Here is a 21,767-nt window from a genome sequence, read left to right on the forward strand (position 1 = left end):
TTATGAGTTATATGACTTGGATTGGAGATCCCCTCCAGATCTCTCCAACCAAGTCCTAGGGATCCGAAGATCCGAACAATTAAAATTTGATCAAACGGTTACAATTATTATATCTTTTAGAGAGACTCCTTATTTATAGCCGTTTGATCAAATTTCAAGGGTCCGGATCTTCGGATCCTTAGGATTTGGTGGGAGAAATCCAAAGGGGATCTCTTCCCTTTTTGGAGGGACATAGAAATCTCAAATTATGTTGTTTCCGTGCACGTCTTAGTTTCGTCTCAGTGAGATAAAAGTTTAAAAAAATCTCAATAGATTGTTTAATAATGACATAAAAAATAACAATAGATTCAATTTTGTCATCTTCAATTATATTTATCGCATGAGTTTATTGTTTCTTCACATGTCTACACAATAAAAGTAAACAACTAATGAGAAAATTCATCAATTTACCCTAGAATTTGCACAATTCCCTTTCTCTAGTTCTCAATTGTTCTCCCTTGCATCCCTCATGGACTCGCCTACACCAACATGGGATTCATTCGAGTAGATGGGACTACGTGAAAAGGTAGATTAATTCTTACTATTTCCCTTGTACACGTACATTATTACTACGTACTCACTCTCAACATGCATGCATAACTTCCTCTCTCTTTATGTTATTTTAACATGATATCGTAAATGGTCATTTACCACAATGGTAAAAAGGTGTTGATTCCTTACATAACGACGTGGGTTTAAACTTCGTCGATGACTAATCTAACATTTAATCTAACAAAAAAAAAAAAAACATGATATCGAATGGCTTGTTACTCTCCCCCTCTAATAATTTAATTGTTTTGTTTTTGGGCCGTACGTAGGAAATCTTGAGCAAGGAATTCTTTGACCTCTCAATGAAAACCATTAATCTGTCTCCGAATATAGGTCAATAGTCTCTGAATTCGTCGATGATGGTTTGCAACTTCTATCTGGCTAGCATGAACCCTACTTATCTTGCAGAGTTGAGTACGCAAAGGTCAACGATGACGCCAAGAATCTTAAGAAAATCTGCAGAGAATTTGGAGCTGTGGGGATGGAAAAAGAGCATATGCTGAGCTGCAGAAACTACCAAGATAAAAGATATTGAACGTTGTGGTCTCTCCTTCAAGAATTTGCGCGCGGAACATGATCGCCTATTCACCTTGTTAAGAATCTAGGCATTTTTCTACAGGCTTTTTTTTTCTACGGGTAAATCTCCCATTTTTATTCATCATATGATTTCAGTTGTTTATTTATTTAAAATTCACTTTGGTTGTGCGAATAATCTTTTTCTAATACAATAGACAGTGACGGAGTCAAATAACGAGATCAGGATGGACCTTTAAGTCATAGAAAGATTAGCCTTTGAAATATAATTAATGTGAAAAATTAAAGGTTTTGTTTTTCGTATTGGCATGGAAACTTTTAATCAAACAAGAGTAGTGGAGCTTTAAATTTGGTATGAAAAGCCTAGTATTGAAATGAATTTATCCTAAAAACAAAACTTGTTAATGAGCTTTGATAAAAAAAAAATCAACACATTAGAGTCGTATAAAAATTTAAAATCACGACTTAAAATTAGATTTTGTTCTAGACTGTATATGCATTTTTTTATATCGACTAGCCAAAAAAGAGGGTATGGTTTTTACATGTTAAAAAATAAGGGTTAGTTTTAATATGGTAAAAAATAAGGCAAATTACAAGAATTTTTTTTTTCTTTCAGTTTAAAAGAATCTAATAAAATAGGGAATTTTAACGAAAAGCTTCAGGTACTGTTTACTTTAACGAAAAACCACATTTTTACACTAAAAAGTGAATTCTAATACTAATCACTTTACCTTTTATTTTGTCTTTATCGTTAAAATTTAAAATTTCAAACCATTTTCATTAGTTTTCCTAATAAAATACTAAAACATTAGGAAGTCTCGAACCCAAGTCATTTGGAGTTGCAAAATCCCAGTGGCCAATGAGCCACATGCTCATTTTGATAAGGGGGTGTGCTTTCCACACACCCCTTTTTACTTCTCCCACACCCTTGTTAATTTCTGTTATTTGATCTTCTTCAATTCATCCGATCCGACGGTCAAAAATTAAAAGGGTGTGAAAGAAGTAAAAAGGGGTGTGTGGCTATCACACCCCTTTGATAAGCCTTGCTGAGAGTACATAGATAAGCTGAATTTTCAGGGTAGGCCATTGGCCTCCATGTGACTCCATCACTTCTAAGAGATAAGGGTGAAAGAAATTGAGTTAAGTCGCACAATGAATTTTCATAAAATTTGATATGAACTCGCCATGTATATCTATGAGGTTGAACTAAGACCTCTCACTTATAAATTGAGAGAATGTCATTAGACTCTAGTGCTAATTAAGTGACACTTTTAGAGTAATGTAGTTTAGACACACAAAACTAACATCGATGCTGATTTAGTCTCTAATACAAGTGGGCTTCACATATAATGGTAGGGCTCACCTCTATTACACTAGTAGAAAACCTATCTATTTACACTGATTTCGTAAGTGTCATTTAGGGAGTGTGTTAACAACGATGTGAATGTTGTGCGTCTAACTTGTACTTTGCCGTGACTAGTACTAGAGTCTAATGATACATATTTCTCTTCACTTGTAAACAGCAGGCCTTAAGTTCAACAACGTAAAATGACAAGTTCAATACCAATTTATTATGTTCCATTGTGTGTGGGTCGGCCAAAATTCTCACCCCTTTACCCATTTTGGTTACCTACAGTTTTACACAAAAGATTGCCAAATAAACTAGTCTCAACAACATTCCAAAATTTCACAATTCAACTTTATTACTTCCTCTGTAATCCAGCTCGAACTAAACAACCTTTTGGTTTCGAGTAAAGCCCCTTTTCTCGATATATGTCTGCCCTCATTTTTTTTGGACGCAGATGCGAGGGATTTTTCCAAATCAACCCTGACGAGCAAATCCAGCGGGCTGCCGAGGATTTTTCGACGGAGTTGACAACATAGAAGAGCACATTGCTAGTGCAGATAACAGTGTCCAAAGGGCTTGTCAAGCAAAAGCAGCTGCTGATGAAACAGCACGTGAGCGTGAAAGTCAGCTTCAAAAAGCAGAGGCAAGGCCAGAAAGGGTCAGAGGTGATAACCCTTCATCCGGCGTCAAGGTCAAATGTTTTAGTTGCTGAGGACCCTAGCTCTTAGTTGTTGTTTTTGCACTACTTTTTCCTCTCAATGTCGTAAGAGTTCGCAAGCTTGAATTCCCGACTTTTGATGACAAATAATTGGGAGAATTCATAAAAATAAAGGAAAACTAATGAAAAGATCTTCAAAACTTTGAGTTTTAACGATAAGGACAAAATAAAGCGTAAAGTGAATAGTACCAGGATTGACTTTTTAATGTAAAAATATGATTTTTCGTTAAAGTGAACAGTGGCAGAAACTTTTCGTTAAAATTCCCTAAAAATAATTCATGTATTTCCGGAAAATTAAGTGGTATGTGAGATGCATATTAGCATTTTCTCTTGTTGTGTAAAACTTTTATCATACATGATTTCAAGGTTTTATTTTTTTATAATCACAATGCCAAGTGTTTAATCAATTTCGTTTAGCTACCACTTTGGTCACCCGGAATCTCTTTGAGAGAGAAGTTGTGTGAAACTTTTCGTGGCAGATTCCGGCAAGCAAATGCACACAAGCTTGTCCCGCTCTGATCAACCTCGGCTTCCGGCAAGAAAACACAAACTTGTGGCGTCGGAGTGAGGTCTATAGCCTGCGTATATTGGCCTTCCCGTCCAAAATCAGCAGTCGTAGATTGAAAACCTAGTCCATTGAGTTATTGTCAATTTGCCTACAAATTCCAGCCTCGTTGGCCTGTCCCCTTCGACATAATCCACCGTTGATCTCAGGTATTCTTTGGAGATGCCAAGCCGCGCTTCGTGAACCAAACGTGTTGTGTCCGAAAGCCTTCCATACACAAGCTTTCTCACAGTGCTTGTGACACAAGCAAGGCACACCACATTTCCGTAACACCCTTCTTTTACCGGCAGGTTCTTAAGCTTCTTCTGCGCATTGACGGAGAATGTAAGCCTCAGCTCGTAGTTTAACGGCTTCACATCGAGTGCTTTCACCGATGATCTCCATATGTGAGCAGATATAGCATCAAAAGTGCTGCAAGTGCTCAACATGTCATCATTTCGTTGTGCCGAAGTTTTCAGCCAGGTTTGAAATTCACGGCTTATTCTATAGCACCTTTGAACAGCTTTGGTTTGTCAGAGACTCGTTGTGAGATTTGATCCGTCATCAATTCTCATGTACTCAATGTTTGGGAATTTAACCAGCAGCAGATCGCGAGGTTGCAAAATTTCCCTGTCTCAACACGGCGCCGGGGTTGAGATCAATGCGCCGGCTTTTGCGGTGGCAGCCCAGGAGCTGAGAAATTGTATAGCACCAATCCCGTCGACAATACAGTGGCAGATTCTCAAGCCAAGGCTAAACCCACCGCAGCGAAAAAGAGTCACCTGAGCTATCAGCAATGGCATGTCAAGCACTTTGTATGGCTCTTCGTGGGGAAACCTAAATATCAGCGGCGTCCATGCCGGGTTTGGCACTTTGAGGTCTCCGAGATCGGCCAAGGACCTTTTCGCAATGCGCCTGCACCATGAGAGCTCCTTGGTCTTGCCCAGAAAACACTTCTAGCTTTCCATTTCCAATCTCTCTCAGCCTACCGGGAGCTGCGGGAGTAGGCCCCGAGGGCATGACGGGAACCATATGATCGATGGTGATGGGGGAATGTGGAGGTGAGGGAAATGGAGCTCTTGAACCCACGAAGGAGCCACGAGAGGGGATGCAATCCATGCCGAAAAGCTGCATTTGTAGGAAGATCACTATTCTCTTCGACATGCAAAAATGCTTGACCGAAATAGATGAAGAATTTGAAGTTCTTGGTGTAGAACAGTTGGTGCTGATCTTATTCATGCTAAAAAAATATCAGTTCTTGATAGAATTAACAATTCTGTATATAGTTTCAGGCTGAAATTTTCAGCAGATGAAGAAAAACGTATGCTCTAATTGATATAAAATTATATCGTGCGATGTGACGTGCCGAGAAGCTGTCCCGAGGAACCGTGCCTTGAGCTACGGTGAGTAAAACTGATTATAGTTGAACGATTCCTCAAATTTATCATTCATTTTCAAGGTACATTTATAGTTTAAACAGATACAGATACGTAATTGTGCATATAGAATCACACTACCGCCTATACGACTATGATCGTCTAAGTCATACCTGGATAAAGACACGAGTTCACCAAAATTTCACTGACGAGAATCTAAACGAATTAGCTTGTTTGGTTTTTACTCTTTCCCCCTTCCATTGAAAGTACTAATCTATTCTAAATAGTACCATTTTCGGCAGTCACTCGAAACTGGTAGGGTTCCAGCAGCAAACACTGCTCTCATATCATAAGCATCTATCTCTATTCTTGTGGAAGGAGTGCTATCTCGATTTCTTGGAGCGATTTTCCTTTTGTTTCGATCACATTTCGCTTCACGAAAACCACAGCCATCATGCAAAAGGTGCCAAATATAGAATACAGAAGCTGCGGACCAAGTTGTTCCAGCAGTTGCAAGAACAGCAATCCCACAAAGAAATTTATCACCTGAAAATACCAGTCACGGAATAAATGAAACCATAAGATAACTAAGCAACATTGATTGATTCAGAATCCACAGAGGAAGAAGCTAATCACAAATTACTAGAACGCTGAACCTGAGAACAACTAGGAATGTAGCCTAAACAAGATGCTGCTCAGACCACCCGAACAGGAAGCCTTTCACCACAGGAGACATACATAAAAGAAGATGACATGGAATTCGGACAGAGAAAGAGAGTTACCCAATATACCGACATACAGACGGCCATTGCTTTCGCTCTAATACGGCTGGGGAATATTTCTGGTAAAAGGAGACCTGGAACTGGACCAGCTCCTAGAGCAAATGTTAAGACGAACCTGCACAAGTTTTGGGGTAGATGATTGAATATTAAAAGTTTGATTTAATTCGTGTTATTGTGTAATGTGATTATTCACCAAGGTGAGGTGCCAAACCGGTGAATATAATTTTCTAAAAAGCTTCATAAGCATCATAAAATATCACGATATGGCAACAATCATATTATTGTCACATATGCAGGGGCTATGGACACAACCTCAGCATGTACAATATGTATAAGAAGACTATCGTTTGAAAATTTTGCATGCAGATAAATTTATTTGATGCGGCTATGATCATACAACATACGATTAATCTTCAAGATGTAAAATTCAAAATTATTACTCACATCAGCATTCCACCAACAGATAGGTACAGTGATCCAGACCCTGATGAATTAAAGCTTGCTGCAGCAACTTGAAGACCCATTGACACCGCCTGAGCGGATAAAATGCATCACATAATTGCCTAGCAAGATAATGAATTCCGTGAACCAAAAAATGATATGCAACTTCAACTTACCATGCCAAAGAAGCTCCATAAGAGTAGCAGCTTCCTTCCTACTTTATCCATCAAAAGCATTGCAACAGTAGATCCTGGAAATTATAAAAATCCATCCAGTCAAGAGACAGAATGCAATAGTTGTGGGTAAGTGAATATGCAACCAAGAATCTAAAGTATACCAGACAAATTTGCGATTCCTACAAAGGCATTTGCAAGGCCTGATGATACTCCGGCACTTTTAAATACAGCCGAGGAGAAATAAAAGACGGCATTTATACCAGATAGCTGTTGTAAAGCATATAGCGTTGACCCAATAAAAACAACTGCAAAACAAATACGTGAATAACCAAGCACTTTCAGAAAGCCGAAAGATCACAAGAAAGAGGAAAGAAATACACCATAGATGGATGGAGAGGGATAGAGGAGCCTAAATATACACAGAGCCCATAGGAAACACCAGAACGTATCATATATACCTCTAAAATGGCGTCCATAAAACAACTCCGAAAGGCTTACAGCATCTGTCTCATCTCCCCTGTCCAACTTGGCTAAATCTGCCATGGCAGTTTTGACATGTGATCCACCAAGAAGCTTCTCAAATTGAGCTTCTGCCTCAGAAGTTCTTCCTTGCTAAATCATATGAAACAGAGATTGTTAACATTTGTTTTAAGAGGTGTGCTCAATTTTTCTATTCAACTAAAGACAAGTGTGATGCAAGCATACCTTATGTAGCCAATGTGGACTCTCTGCACAGAATACCATGGCAAGTGCCAGTATTACAGCTGGAATTATCGATACCCAAAAACAAACACGCCACCTGACACATAATTTAAAATAGTAAGTTTGAAAGGTTAAATGTGAATCAAAGATATTGTGAAGCCTATCACATTCTTACCAGCCAGCGATTTCTTTAACAGGAATTCCAACAAAAAGAGCTCCCATAATCCCCAGGCATGTTGCAATCTGGATGAGACTGCCATAAGTACCCCTCACAAAAGCAGGAGAAACCTGCTCAAGTTAACGAAAAAACATTAGATGAGATAAGAAGCACAATATATAATAACAAATTAAAAAAAGATTTAAGCTAGATTACCTCCGTCACATAAAGAGAAGCAACAGGAGGGGCCAGACCCATACCAGTCCCAACAAATAATCTTCCTATAAGCATACCAGCAAGAGTTTTGGTTGATGCACTGAAAAATCAGGTAGTAATTTTAGCCAGATGTACTTCAATATGTATTACAAGAGGGCCTTGGGAGATACGAGCATGTGAGTATTGAGGGCTACTTGTAGACTTATAGTTAAATATAAACGAGTGCAGTTACATCGGGATACTGACAGATCATATATCTACATTACAGAAACCAGACTAATCTTAACTGATTTTGTGATAAAGAAATCAGATAAAAGAGAAAAAGTAAAACCCGTTTTTAGCTATCATATTACAGTACCATGAGGATAAAAAAAATCTACACAGGTACATATAAGTGGGCACCGTCAAAATGTTATATCACAAGTTCACAACCCAAAAGCTTCCATGGATATAGCTACTAAACTGAAAGACAAATTACATATTATGAAAATATGAAGAGAGTGAAAACCAATCTCACAATATAAAGATCCATGTACTTCTTAATCAAATGATGATACTGTGACAGAGTTGCCTCTCAAAGTAAATATATCACCTCATAACAGCACCAATTATCATAGGCAATGCACACAGTTGAAAAGTCTTACGACGTCCTACTCCATCGGCTAACCATCCACTGAATAAAGATCCAACCAAGGCACCTCCCAAACAAGTACTCACCACCAGACCTTCATTTCATATAAAATGACAGAAACCCATCAGTACAAAAAGTCAAATGCAAAAGTCAGACATTAGATTACAACAAACAAAGAAAGTAAACATCTACTTAATACCACCTTCTGCCAAGGTATTCCCTTTGAAACCAAGATCTTTAGAAATGCTTTCGAGCGGTTCATTAACTACCCTGCACAAAGCAAGTGTTAGAACAAAAAATCAAAAAGGTATATTATTCTCTTAAGCTTCAACATAAACAAACTATGGAAAAGAGAGGGGAAGCGGACGGTAAGCACCAACCCGAGATGGTAGCCAAACAAGAATGCAGATAGAGTTGCCACAAGTACATGGGGGAAAGATCGCTTCCATGAGGGGTTTGAAAGTTCTGGAACTGTACTTTTCTGTACAAGAGCTAAAACGGATACAAGGATTAAACCCTTAGTTGAACGATATACATGTTATAAGCATATACTTACTGCCGAAACAAGACCTTAGAATCAATTAACTCCTCACTATAATTTCCAAGAAAAGTGCGGTCTTTACAAGTATCTCTGACGTTATCCTTTTAATATGTGCTTTAATTCATCATAAGGAAGTACAAAACAATAGATTATGTGCATAAATATGCTTCAGACGCTCAATAAACCGAGTTACCTGAGTTTTCTTCCATGTCAAGAGGATCCATCAACTCTTTCGTATCCAGGTCAATGGTATTCGAATAGTCTCTCGATGACAACCGCTTGTACATCGAGAAAGCTTCGCGATGGCGACCCCGCATGCCAAGCTGCAACCAGCCTTCCCTTGCAAATTAGAACAATTTAGAATCATACTTTCGAAATATGCATTATTTCAACTGCAAACAAGCACTAACTTAACCGATTGCAAAGGAAACGCCGAAGACATGAAATTTATATAATTTTCCTTTCCTCATTTTCTCGGGAACCGAACAGATAATAACTATCAAATAATTCCGCAAAGAAAACAAAGCATTCACAAAAACAGAGCCTCCGCCAAACAATTCCACAACAAAACCAAATTAAGAATGAAACTTTCAACCAAAATCTAAAATCAAGTAAGAAAATACGGAAATCAAGAATTAAAAATCACAACCAACCAAAAAAATGGAACCAAAACGAGAGCTGCAAGTTGCGATTCAGAAAACACTCAAACTTCACAGAAATCCATACGAAGCTGGAATACCTTCTCTACGCTCCGATCATCCAACGGATCTGAAGTTCGATCAGCGAATCAGAGACGTGGGGGAAAAGGATTTCGGTGAGGTTTGGGAGCCTCTCACTCTCGAAGTCCTTTCCTTTACGGCTCTGAGCTGTACGAACGTTCGAGAACGAAGGTTTGAAGCAGCTTTGTTTACGCGCCAGTGAGAAATTGGCGGGTGCTGCGGTGGTGGTGGTGGGCCGGGTGCGGTGGTTGCTGGTGTGATAAATGACTGGTCAGGAAGGAAAGGAAGGTGTTGCAGATTGATTACGGAAAAAGCTATGGAAGCAACCTCTCGTTTTGCTTTTCCGAGTGTAAACAAGAGAAACAGACAAAACTTTTTTTTCTTTTTTTATTTAACAAAAAAAGAGTGAATTGCAATTTAGTTCATAAATTATCATTTAAAAGAAAATCAGGTCTAATTATTTTTTTCCAGAAAAATCAGTCTATAAATTATAAAAATCTGTCAGTTACATCCTAATGTTAGATTCAAAGATACAATATTTATTTTTCCGTTAATTTAAGTCACATTACTTGCATGTGATACATATTGGAGGGTAAACTGGTAAGTTTTCATCAAGAAATAATGTGTGTAGTTAACTTTAGATAGTAAAATAGACGTTAGATTTGTAACTTATATAAAATTTTAAGGGCTTATAGGTAAGAAAAAGATCAGAGTGACACTCTAAAGTGTGTAAAGTGGTAAAGTGACTTAAGTTGACGAAAAATTAGATTACATAACTTTGAATATAATTGTAGGAATGAAATTATCAATTTTTATGAAATTAGCAATTTTTACTGAATTTAAAAACTTATTTTAACAAAAAAATAATTCAAAACCCAAATTTTTAGTGAAGTGATTATTTAGAGACATAAACATCACATCATCATTTAAAAAATAAAAAAAAATTGTCGTATGGCCAAGTAACTTTAATTATCTTTATGACGTCAAATTGAATTCCTTATTGAAAAAGGAATTGCTGGTGGTCGGTCTTTGTTAACGGTGGAACTTCCATCTGAACCTTTGAGAATTTTATTTTTGCATTTCCGTCCTTGTAGTTTGGATAAATTTCTAGTAAGCCATGTAACTTACTAAATTGTAAAAAGCAGAAAAAGTGCCGCCCTTTTCCATAATTTCACAAAAATTCTCACACCAAATTTAGGGCATTGCATTACGCTCGCACCTTTTTCTCGCGTCTCATCGCTATCGAACAGCGAAGCGCACAGGACGATGGGGTCAAGGGACAAAGACCCAAAGGCACCGCATCATCAGCCTCTTCTCAGCAGCCTCGTCGTGCGGCCCTCCACCAGCGACGGCGCTGGTGGTGGAGGCGGTGGACGTAGCAGCGATTACGAGCCCGGCGAGGTTCGCCACGAGCCTCCTCCCTACACTCGTTCGGATCGTTACTCTGATGACCCTGGTTTGTCTCTATAATTCTCCACTTTTTATTTTCATGGATTTTATTCGTTGTTTGACGGTGATTTATGCTCAAATCTTAATATTTGATTTGTATTTTGTACTTAAATCTTAATTTGATTAGTATTTATCATTTTATCTTCTAGATTCCATACTCATGATTTTTTATTTTATTACTTTTTTTTTCTTGAGTTTCTGTAAGCCTTTTGATGCAGAAGTAAATCTAAATATATGTTGGAGGATTTTATCATATGTTGTGTGTTTGAAGTGAAACTTGTAGAACAAAGAGGTTAATATGTTGGAATTAGTTTTCGACCTTCTGTGAGCATAAATTTGAACTGTATATTATCGTGTTGAAATAGTTTATGAGCAGTTGATTTTCAAGGTTAGTTTCGTGTTTATGATTAAAGTTTAGTTTGTGCTTGATCGTGTTTACGATTATCATAAGTGCTTGATCGTGTTTACGATTATCATAAGTGTTTGATAGTGTTTACGACTGTCCTATGAATTTGTGCCAACAAATATGGGTTTCTTGAACCTATTGATTGTTTGCACTGCGTGTCGAACATGTGGATCTATGACCAATTATCGAGTGTCAAACTGTGAATAAATGAATTCTGCTATTGTGTCTTACAGCTCTGAATGTGCCCGCAAGAACATGAATCTTGAGGAACGCATGTTGGTGTGAGTGCCGTCTTGGATCATGGTCTGGGGCAATTGTTTTTTCATATTGTGGGTATTGATGGGAAATGTATATGATGCGTAAACTCGTGGGTTGCTGCATCAATGAATATGGGTTTCTAGGCCTCATTTTGTTGTATTGACTATGGTTGTGGTTTTTGTCTGCTTTTTTATGGGATTGGTGATTATGGTGTCCGGTTCATATCAAATAAGATTTGTATAGAAATGCCAATCAAAAATGGAAGTTTGAGAGGGTCTTAAGAATATCTGGGCACAGGACATGGTGCGAGCTTGCACAGAACTTATCACCACTAAAAGTATCATTTTTGTTATTCTGAATTGCAATTTTGCAACCAACATTAAGGATGCCGTACTGGAAATGCTGCTGGAAGATGGAAAGTTTGTTACAATTGCCAGATGGTGGGAAATTCCGTTTGGTCAAGTGGTAATGAATTTACCATGTTAGTAAAATTAAGGACGGTGTTATTTGCTGGGTAATGTTGAGCTTTTCTAGTTTTCTCGGTTTCACTGGTTTAACTTGTGCTTGGGAATTGTATTGATAAGTGGTTTGTTTGCGGTTTCATTTCCAACTTTTCTTGTTTTTTGGGGTTTCAGTTGGATGGTTATATAGTAACTAATTCTCAGCATTGCTGAATTGGGTGTAGAGTGCAAGGACCTTCAGGAACTTCTTTTAGCATGTCAATTCTAGGTTCTGTATTTTTTTTGTAGGATTTTATGAATTATATTTGTTGGAAGGTGAACTGGTAAATGGAGGCAACAAATTAATGGGAATTACTTATTTGGGTTGGACATGCATCAGTTGTTTCATTCTTCGTACTGTAATATTCAGAATGGTTATGCAGCGGTTAGTAAACTCTGGGGTTTTGATTTCTTTGAAAGATGTGAAGAGGTCTCTGAAGAAATAAACATATTGGGAGTGGATAAATTGTAGAGTTATTTGGAGGCTTGAAGTTCGGTATGGGTTCTTTTTGGGCAGTTCATTTCCTGTGGCCGTGCACTTTGGTTTCACTGCTCTTTGTTGCAGGCATGCTTCAACTGAAGGTTCTGGAACTACTTTGCACTGGGACTATTGTTCTCTGTGCTGGTTTGTATCAAATATTAGTTAGGTGTATCTGCATCTTCTTTATCTGTAGGTTGCAGATATGGTTGAAATTTTCTTCCTTATCACCGAGAAGGCCATACATGGTTATGGGTACACCAGATTCATGATTATGGGGGTTTTCAGATATGTAGGTTAAAGGCTTGTAATGGTTATGTGTTCAGCACTGTGAGGTTGAGTAATCATGGTCTGACATGCTCATTGCTGTATTTACTGGTATTATGCGCCAATTGTTTGAGAAGTAACCAGGGCAGTTATCATCTGAACTTCTTATTATCTTCCACATTTATATGATGTTTCTTTTTAACAACCACAATGAAGAGTTCCCGAGTGATGGTAACAGTCCTTACAAACTTTGAAATGATGGTATTGAAGTTTCAGGGTCACAAGTGCCAATTCCTCAGCTACTTAAAATATACTCCCATTGTCTTTGTTTCTGTGCAATTGGTAGTTACTTATCTTACAATTCACTACCTTTTCCAGGACATAGAATGCATGCAGGTTCTGCTTCCCCTGTACACCGCAGGGATGCAGAAAATCGCTACAGCTCTGAGTATAATCAATCAGGGGGTCCCCCCCGTGGGCGTGATTTTGGCGGTGCACGTGATTCTGGTAGATATCGAGACCGCTCACCGCATTTTGCTCGAGGAAGAGGTGTTGGCAGGCCATTTGGTAGAGGTTTAGATGGGCCGGGGCTCGTTCCTGGGCCATTCAGAGGTGAAGGGAGTAGAAATAATCCGAATGTGCAGCAGAGAATCGGAGACTGGATTTGCCCAGATCCTTTGTAAGTTCATTTCCCGTCTTTCTTTTGGTTTTTCATATTACTTTTCCTTATTTTTGCGGTTTTCCTCTTTGGAACTTGTCACTACTATGATTGCATAGAGGGTTCTGATTCCTATGATTAGGTAGAGGTTTTCCTCTTTGCCTTCCAGTTTTACTTTCATTTTTCTTTTATGTGAGTAAGTGCTTGTAAATATGCATTCAGCATGTCCCAATCCTTGTATTCTTTACGTGTCTCAGATGTGGCAACCTGAACTTTGCAAGGCGAGAATACTGTAACAACTGCAACAAGTCACGTCATGGACATGGGGGAAGTCCTCGAAGGGGTTATTCTGGGCCACCACCTCCAAGTGCTCCTCATAGACGCTTCCCTGGTCCTCCAATTGATCCTCCTCCCTTTGGAAGGAGCTTAACTGGTGGCTATAGGTCTCCACCTGATGGCTGGGCCAGAAATGGCCCTCGAGATTTTGGCCCTGGGCTGCCACCTCCAAAACACGAAGGCAGGTTTCCTGACCACCAGTTGCGAAGAGATCGGTTGGATTACTCTGATAACTACAGAGGAAGAAGCAAGTTTGATAGGCCAGTGCCTATGGATTGGGGTAACAGAGATCGGGGAAGGGATAGCTTCTTTAATGAAAGGAAACCATTTGACAGGCGACTGCCCTCTCCTCCACCACCACCGCATCTACCTCCTCACCGTGGCCGATGGGCACATGATGCTAGAGAGAGAAGCTGGTCCCCATTAAGAGGTGGCCCACCACAAAAAGACTACAACAGGCCTCTGTACACGGGTCGGGGTCGGGGACGAGAGGATCGTCGTGGCATGGGGCGAGACCGAGTTGGAGATGCATATTGACAATGAGGCCACAGGGTGATTTTTTTTTTTTTTTTTTTTTTTTTTCTGGTGTAATGTTGTCTCTCAGTAGATATCCGTTTTGCATGTAGAGTGTAAGGAAGAATGCATATAGCTTGCTTAGCACTAGTTTGAAATCAGGTGGGGTCGTTGCTGCTTCGGTTGTTAAATCGAACTTGCACTTCTCCATGGCTGAAGCAATAGCCAATTGTAGTGTATAATATCCCGGATTTGTCACGTTTTGAAGTCGAATTAAAATTTGCCATGTGGTTGGTTGCCTCATACGTATTTTTTCCATCGTTTAAAATATGTTCTTCGTCGCATGAACGAAAAACTAATCATGACTTACGGTGAGCGTTTGACAATAAATATTGGTCGTACCCCGAAGGCGTTATCTTTGGGAATGAATGTTAATTGAGTTATTTATAGTTTTCTTTTGGAGAAATATTGGTCCAATATTATTGGAAAACTGTTATAATTAATACAAAAGGTTTAGTGCATTTAATTTCCCATTGCACGTATGGAGAAATTTTTCCATGTGATTGGAACACACACCTCAACATTACAGGTGGTGTTCCCCACTAATGACCTGTTGACACCTGTATTCTTATAGCATAAATACAATTAATTAAACAAAACAAAATTAAACCGACTCCCTGTATTCCTAGTCTCCAAATCACCTCCCACACCCTTCTCCCCCCATACCTCCCCCATTGGCCGATGCCTTGCCAGAGACCTGCATCGTCCACCCCACCCCACATCCCTTCCCCACACGTTTCTCTCTTCCTTTCTTTTTCATCTCAATATTTTGTCCTCCTTCTTGTGCTCTTTCTGAGATGGACATAAGAGATGCTGAAAGAAAGATCTTAAATCAGAGGTCGAAGACGGAAAATTTGGGTCGATGGAGGTGGGTGGTTTTTGATAGGGTGGGGGAGAACGAGAGAGAAGGGGGAAAGAAAAAGAGGAAGAGAGAATATATGGAGTGTCGCCTGTGGAATCATAGAGCGGCGATGGAGGTGGTTGGTTTCTGATAGAATGGGTGGTTGGTGTGGAAAAGGATAGTCGGAGAGTTTTTTGACTTCTTTCTCTTTGAACTATAAGGGTATATTAGGAATTTTGTTTATTAATGCTTATCATAAATATCAAAACATAGCAATCTTTTTATTTCAATAATAAAATAGGCACATGTTAAAATTGTATTAATTGAAAATTCCAAGTGATCTAACGTGCCGATCTATCTAAAAAAATTTCTCGCAAGTATGGAATCAAAGATCTCCAATTATTTCAATAGTAAAACGTTTCGTAATTAATTTGGAACTTTAGAAACACAAGTTCAAATTATTCACATTATTTATTTCTTCTAGTTGTTGGTGTTTGCACGCTCTTTGTTTCTTCGGTCGAGGATTCTTATTCTTGTCTTTCACATCCTGTCCGTCCATTTCGTGCATCGTACCAAACTAAAAATAATCCACCAATCACAAATCAAAGATCACACAGACATGTTAACCCTGGACCCCACCAATTTTCCAATCCCAATTAACCACCTCGAAGTCAGCAAATTCTTTTTTAGCGCCAAAACTCCATAATTTCGTTACTTTTTACTTTTCACCGTTTATCGGACCGAATCTTTTTCAAATTTACCCGTCTTTTCACCACCCACGCGATCTCTCCAACTACGCACTCCACGCTCCGAAGTAATTTTTTATTATGACGAAAACATGGGTACATTACGTGTTTTTATGTAAGGGATAATAAATTTTATTTTTTAAGTTATTAGTTTTTTAACACATATATCCTACTATTTGTAGAATGACACGTAGTGTAACACTTCGTTTGCCCGGTCATATTGAAAAATCTCTTTACCCTCCATGATGACCTTTTTGACAGGTGTCACAATCCCAACCGTGAACATGTTATTATTCCTTGGTGCTGCGTGCACCTGATATTTATTTTCCTAAGACGCCTCCGCTCAGAGTCTCACACAATTTTCACTTTGGTGGAAAATTTGCATCTCACTAAATCGGACGGTTAACTGCCGACCTTATTCTCATCTATGAATTCACACCGTCGATCGTTGATTTCAACAGGCACCGTCGGATCATACCTAGTGTCCCGATCTCACCGTCAAAAAATCGCAGAAATTGAAATTTCAAAAGCCTGGAAGAGAGAGGGAGGAGAGACGAAGTAGAAAGAAGAAGAACAGAAGAAAGCCCCCTTTGCTCCCTTCACTCTTCTCAATTCCTCTCTCGAAAGCCTCGATTTTTCTCTCTCTACATTCTCTCTCTAGAATTTTTCGGTTTTGCGGACGCCTCTGTTTCGCAATTCGACGCCGTTTGGATTGCCGGTGGCCAATGGCGGAGCTTTGCCGCGAATCTTGAGCTGCGGGGCCGAGCAGTTTCGGAGTGTTTGAATTCTTCTGGAGGAATCTGATTGTGTTTCGGATCTGAAAGCGGGTAAATTTGAGGAATTATCGGAGAGTGATCAGTGGATTGAGTTTTTTTGTGGAAGAAGAAAAATTCGAAACTTTTGGGAGAAATTTTGGAAATTTGAATTTTTGGATTTCATGGGGGAAGGCGACGGGGCCGATTCGGCTCCGAAGAAGGCTCAATCGGATGCGGCAGCGGGCACTGCCACGACGTCGTCCTCGTCCTCGATGAACGATGTCCCGGCGAAGAAGCTTGCGAGGCAGCTCGATTTCACCGGGGTTGGTAGCGCTCCGGCGAGTGTGGCGGTGCCGGAGCTCCCTAAGCCACCACTGCCAACCGAGGCGGTGCCGCCGAGTCTGCCAAAGCCCCCCGTGGTGTCCGTGCCGGTGCCGGTGTTGGTGCCGCAGCAGCCGCATACACTGAAGCTTGTGTAAGTTTGTAGCTTTTCGAGGGGATATGCGAATAAGTTTAATTTGTTTGGAATTGGAAAATTCTGCTGCTTGTTAATTTTATGGCTTCGTAGTTGAATTTCGGTTGAGAATTTGGATTTTGGATTGTGAGGTAATGTGGGAATAGTTCTCAAAATTGGAGGTGATTTGATTGGTTTTTTTTTTTTTTTTTTTTTTGAGGTGATTTGATTGGTTTTCTATGGAGGGTAGTTTCGGAGCTGGTGTGTTTTCGGCTGTAAGAAACAATGTTTCAATCTTTGTTTGACGGATTGATTTTGGGTAAGTTTTAATGGGATTTTTGCCATTGGCTTTGCTAAAGTTCGGTTTGTTTAACGTGGGCATTTGTAAACGAATGGGAGAATTGCATTTGCATTTCTGGAATAATTGAATTTGATGAATTGACATTGTTCTGATAGTTCAGTTTTATTGCAAATGTTTTAGTTTGATATCAAGGATCTCTCTTCATCTGAATTTCGATTTACAAAAGCTCATAACCTTACTGATTTGAGTATGACTTTTGTTTTATGCAACATTCATTGAACTGAGTTCGAGATTTTGGAATTTGAGTTGTGATTCTGGCTTTGGTGATAATAAGGCTCTGATCGATGATCTGCCTTTGTCCTTCAATTCATTTACTAAACTTTGTAAAGCTTGAGTTTTGTTGTTGTTATTGCACATATACATCTGAACAGACCAGTGTGCCTAAGAGTGAGAATCCACGTGTGCAACCTCAAGCTGTTTTATTTATATTGTAAGCACTAAACACTATTATTTTGCTTTCTTAGGAAACCAGAATCCCCAAAATCGAGACCAAGACCCAATGTTGATGCAAAAGATGGTACTCCTAAGAAGCAAAAACAGTGTAACTGTAAACACTCTCGCTGCTTAAAGCTGTAAGTGCATATCATCTCTGCACTCAGTTGGTTAGTATGAAAACCATTCCTTCCAGGATTTGATGATTTGTTACAGATTTCATGGTTCATTTGATTTTCTCTGGTAGTTCTCAGTTGTCATGCAAGAATTGCCAATTTACATGACTTTTGTGCATCAAAAGGTTTAGGTTGCAACTCTGTAAACTGTTGCAATAACGTTGTTATTTTATGACCAGGTATTGTGAGTGTTTTGCATCTGGAATTTACTGTGACGGGTGCAACTGCGTAAACTGTTGCAATAATGTTGAAAATGAAGGTGCTAGGAATGATGCAATTGAAGCTACTTTGGAGCGTAATCCAAATGCATTCAGGCCTAAAATTGCGAGTAGCCCTCATGGAGCAAAGGATACTCGGGTATGTATCTCTTAGTTTGATGGCCTAGTTTCAGACATGATGCATCTTTTGATATTGTATTATTTGTTCAACAAACTGAAGTTCAACTGTTTGCCTTTTGCGAGTTGCAGTTGTCAATGTTACAGAAAGAGATCTCTTTAATATGCGTGCTGTCGTTGTAGTGTTTTCTATTTTTACCTTTTATGATGGTTCTAAAGTCACGAGAGCATTCAAGATGTATACTTTCCCTTCATTTTGCTGGTTTCATCTAATATGGAATTTTGGTCTGCCTGTCGCCTTCATTTTGAAAGTGATGTCGCGGTTTAGGAGTGTATGAAATATCATTACATGTCCAATTTCTTTTGAATGATTTATGAGCTTGTGGTGTATATTGCCTTTCCATTTATGGTGAATCATGTATGGTTTTTATTTTTTTGCCGTCACAAGAAATGGCCTGGATGGAAGTGAATTACTGGTTTTACTTTGGTACAGCATTAAATTCAACACCTTCTAATTAGAATTATATTAAATATTTCTGCTATTGGTGTTTCTAATTATAGTACCCTACATTAGACATTGTTGACAAGAATGTGTCTGGTCTGGAAACATTAGGAGGAAGCAGGAGAGGTTTTGATTTTGGGGAAGCACAACAAAGGATGCCATTGCAAGAAATCAGGGTGTCTGAAGAAATACTGTGAATGCTTCCAAGCCAACATTCTCTGCTCGGAGAACTGCAAGTGCATGGACTGCAAGAACTTTGAAGGAAGTGAAGAGAGACAAGCACTATTCCATGGAGACCATGGCAACAACATGGTATATCTTCAACAGGCAGCAAATGCTGCCATTACTGGAGCTATTGGATCCTCTGGCTATGCTTCATCACCCCCAGTATCCAAAAAAAGAAGAGGTCAGGAATTCTTTGGACCAACAGCAAAGGATCCATCAATACACCGGATCGGACAGTTTCAACAGGTGAATTTAGTCTCATGGTATAAGAATAACTTTTGACAAATTAGTTGGTTCTGATCAAACAGACAAATGTTCCTATTAAGATGATGATTTTTGATGAACTCACCAATGTTCCTGTTAAGATGATGATTTTTTATGAACCTACCAGACCTAATTTCAGATCAGTTGTTGGAAAAGCATGAGTAAAAATCATGTTTAGTGAGATCGCATACTTTTTGTTTCTTCTTGTGACACTGAATGATTTTTGATAATTCTTTCTATCTATTTTTTTAATTCTAGTTTGGGGAATTATCACTAAGTGCATGTTTCATGTAATTTTCAGGGAAACAATATCAGAGCCCCTGCACCCTCTCCGCAGTCTTCAGTCCCTGTTAATCGCCTTGGTGGTACTGCAGGATTAGGCCCTTCTAAGTTTACATACAGGTATAATCAGTTTCATGTTATAAACTGAATCGACGTGGTTCAAAACTAATTTATGTATGATCGTTGAAGGTCTCTCCTAGCAGACATCATCCAACCACAGGACTTGAAGGAACTCTGTTCAGTTTTGGTTGTAGTAGCAGAAGAAGCTGCAAAGACACTTGCAGGTAGTTTATTGATTCACATATGACGAATTACTATCTTTCAGATTTCATTGTTTTTCATGAGTGTTTGCACTTATAAGACTTGTGTTTAAAATGATATATATTTTCTTCATTAAACAAAAAAATCATCTTAGCATGAAGCACTACAAATAATGTTTACAAAAATTTTAGACGTCGGAGATGCTTAGAACCTTGGTTTGTATATTTTATAGTTGATTTTTTTATACTGATTTGTCTCCGTCTTTGTCTTAGTAATGACACATTTTAACTACTAATTGGGCATTATAGGGAGAATTCAATTATAAACCATCTATTATTATGATGCTTCGAGTAGTCACTTTTCAAGTAGTTTTAGTAGAAATGAGGTTTGTCTACAAATTCTGTACATTAATCTGTCCAATCTGTACAGACCAAAGAAATACAGCAGAGAAGCCTACAGAAACTTCCCTTGCTTCAACGACACAAGACATGTTGCATGGTCAAAAGGAATCTGATGCTCAGAATGCTGTGGCTGATGATCGTTCTAGTGCAAATGACACTGATAAAATCAGCCCTGAAGATTCCAATTCAGACAGTGCTGATGTAACGAGGGGGAGGCCGATGTCTCCTGGAACTTTGGCATTGATGTGTGATGAACAAGATACAATGTTCATGTCAGCGGCTTCTCCTAATGGGTTAATGGGGGATGGTAACACATCTTCACAGTTGCCTAATGGACAAGGAATGACAGAAGTCTACGCAGAACAGGAAAGGATTGTCTTAACGAAATTCCGGGACTGTCTTAATAGGCTCATCACTTTCGGGGAAATAAAAGGCAAGTAGATCACTTTTCTTATCTGGACTAGTTACAGTATAAAGTTAAAAGCTTTCCATAAATTATACCCAAGCCCTTTATCACTGCTCAGGCAAAAAAACTGTCAGCATAGTTCATTTATGTTGAGATTTGGTTATTCTTCTTTCATCGATTCTTCCATTTAACACTGCAGAAACAAAGTGCTCATCTTTAGCCAGAAGGGAAGCGGAAACTCAAAAAGACCAACACAGCAATAGCAGTACAAACGCAAGAATAGATTCGTGGAATCCGCAGGGGCCAATTAGCAATGGTGTTGCAAGAACTGCTGTTCCACTCGCACCCAAGACAACGACATCACAGACGGTTACTGCAGCAGTATCAGCCCTCAGTAAAACTCCCTCCCATCCGGAAACCGAGATGGGAGACCAAAAGCTTAAATTAGAGATGTAAAAAGATTTCAGCACACAAGATTTGCCAAAGGTATTGTCTCGCTTTGATTTCTCTCCGTTGCAGCATCAAGCCGGTAATTAGGAAGTTATTAACCACTCTTAGGAGTATCTAATTTTTCTTAATTTTAAGGTTATTAATATATTTAGAGATTAGTTTTTCCTTAGCTCGTTAACCATAGTTTTTCGGTCGAAGTTATGTAAAATGCAGAGCCTTGTAATTGTGCAAGATATCGGTTTTAGATCGTGACATACAAATTAACATCACAGCTTGTATTTGCTACATGCTAGGATAAATTTATTTTTCCTTCCCCTTTTTGATCTTTTCACATGTGGAGAAAGAAACAACGAGCATTTACCACTAAGGGTGGAAATAGTATGTAACTAGGTTTTTCCTTGATGGAATAATGTGGTTATGCGCCTTGTGTTTAAACAATTAACCCTTGTTGAAACCACTGACAATTTCTGATGAAAAA

At 38.9% G+C, this 21,767-nt stretch overlaps 3 protein-coding genes and 1 pseudogene across 6 annotated transcripts; 2 read left to right on the forward strand and 2 right to left on the reverse strand.

Annotated features, from left to right (window-relative positions):
• Positions 1-3,509: 3,509 nt before the first annotated feature.
• LOC103963014 lies at positions 3,510-5,022 on the reverse strand (annotated as a pseudogene).
• Positions 5,023-5,149: 127 nt separating this feature from the next.
• LOC103962987 (probable plastidic glucose transporter 2) lies at positions 5,150-9,666 on the reverse strand. 3 transcript variants are annotated; one of them, XM_018651331.2, is made up of 14 exons: positions 9,494-9,666; positions 8,948-9,088; positions 8,594-8,705; positions 8,416-8,483; positions 8,175-8,307; positions 7,583-7,682; positions 7,385-7,497; positions 7,213-7,306; positions 6,966-7,119; positions 6,669-6,812; positions 6,508-6,581; positions 6,335-6,423; positions 5,891-6,005; positions 5,150-5,654 (listed from the first exon to the last, which is right to left on the reverse strand). In XM_018651331.2, the coding sequence occupies exons 2-14, from the start codon at positions 9,069-9,071 to the stop codon at positions 5,472-5,474; spliced, it is 1,503 nt and encodes a 500-aa protein (XP_018506847.1). In that variant the 5' UTR covers positions 9,072-9,088; positions 9,494-9,666; the 3' UTR covers positions 5,150-5,471. The 3 variants fall into 3 exon arrangements, with proteins under 3 accessions (XP_018506847.1, XP_009374044.1, XP_009374045.1); XM_009375769.3 differs by having other exon boundaries at positions 8,948-9,093; XM_009375770.3 differs by lacking the exon at positions 9,494-9,666 and adding an exon at positions 9,408-9,428.
• A 1,001-nt stretch (positions 9,667-10,667) lies between these two features.
• LOC103962986 (RNA-binding protein FUS) lies at positions 10,668-14,641 on the forward strand. 2 transcript variants are annotated; one of them, XM_048585856.1, is made up of 3 exons: positions 10,668-10,929; positions 13,210-13,510; positions 13,747-14,641. In XM_048585856.1, exons 1-3 carry the CDS (start codon positions 10,740-10,742, stop codon positions 14,360-14,362), a joined length of 1,107 nt encoding a protein of 368 aa, XP_048441813.1. In that variant the 5' UTR covers positions 10,668-10,739; the 3' UTR covers positions 14,363-14,641. The 2 variants fall into 2 exon arrangements, with proteins under 2 accessions (XP_048441813.1, XP_009374043.2); XM_009375768.3 differs by having other exon boundaries at positions 10,790-10,929; positions 11,562-13,510.
• A 1,981-nt stretch (positions 14,642-16,622) lies between these two features.
• LOC103962985 (protein tesmin/TSO1-like CXC 5) lies at positions 16,623-21,691 on the forward strand. Its single transcript, XM_009375766.3, is given in 9 exon segments — positions 16,623-17,215; positions 18,020-18,127; positions 18,343-18,520; positions 19,112-19,471; positions 19,791-19,891; positions 19,961-20,055; positions 20,462-20,866; positions 21,039-21,257; positions 21,260-21,691. Coding segments are annotated over 9 exon segments (1,782 nt in total). The 5' UTR covers positions 16,623-16,922; the 3' UTR covers positions 21,283-21,691.
• The last annotated feature ends 76 nt before the right edge of the window (positions 21,692-21,767 follow it).

Source organism: the organism of the source record quoted next, unplaced genomic scaffold (genome assembly GCF_019419815.1).
Source record: "Pyrus x bretschneideri cultivar Hongxiangsu unplaced genomic scaffold, Pyrus_bretschneideri_v1 Contig1, whole genome shotgun sequence".
Classification (NCBI taxonomy): Eukaryota; Viridiplantae; Streptophyta; class Magnoliopsida; order Rosales; family Rosaceae; genus Pyrus; species Pyrus x bretschneideri.

Excerpts from the sequence above, each read along its gene's own strand:
- LOC103962986 (XM_048585856.1), top strand. The coding sequence starts at position 10,740 with ATGGGGTCAAGGGACAAAGACCCAAAGGCACCGCATCATCAGCCTCTT. Across the intron at positions 10,930-13,209 it reads TCGTTACTCTGATGACCCTG|GACATAGAATGCATGCAGGT; the intron begins GTTTGTCTCTAT and ends TACCTTTTCCAG. Across the intron at positions 13,511-13,746 it reads TGGATTTGCCCAGATCCTTT|ATGTGGCAACCTGAACTTTG; the intron begins GTAAGTTCATTT and ends TACGTGTCTCAG.
- LOC103962987 (XM_018651331.2), bottom strand. The coding sequence starts at position 9,071 with ATGCGGGGTCGCCATCGCGAAGCTTTCTCGATGTACAAGCGGTTGTCA. Across the intron at positions 7,120-7,212 it reads GTCCACATTGGCTACATAAG|CAAGGAAGAACTTCTGAGGC; the intron begins GTATGCTTGCAT and ends CATATGATTTAG. Across the intron at positions 6,424-6,507 it reads TATGGAGCTTCTTTGGCATG|GCGGTGTCAATGGGTCTTCA; the intron begins GTAAGTTGAAGT and ends TTATCCGCTCAG.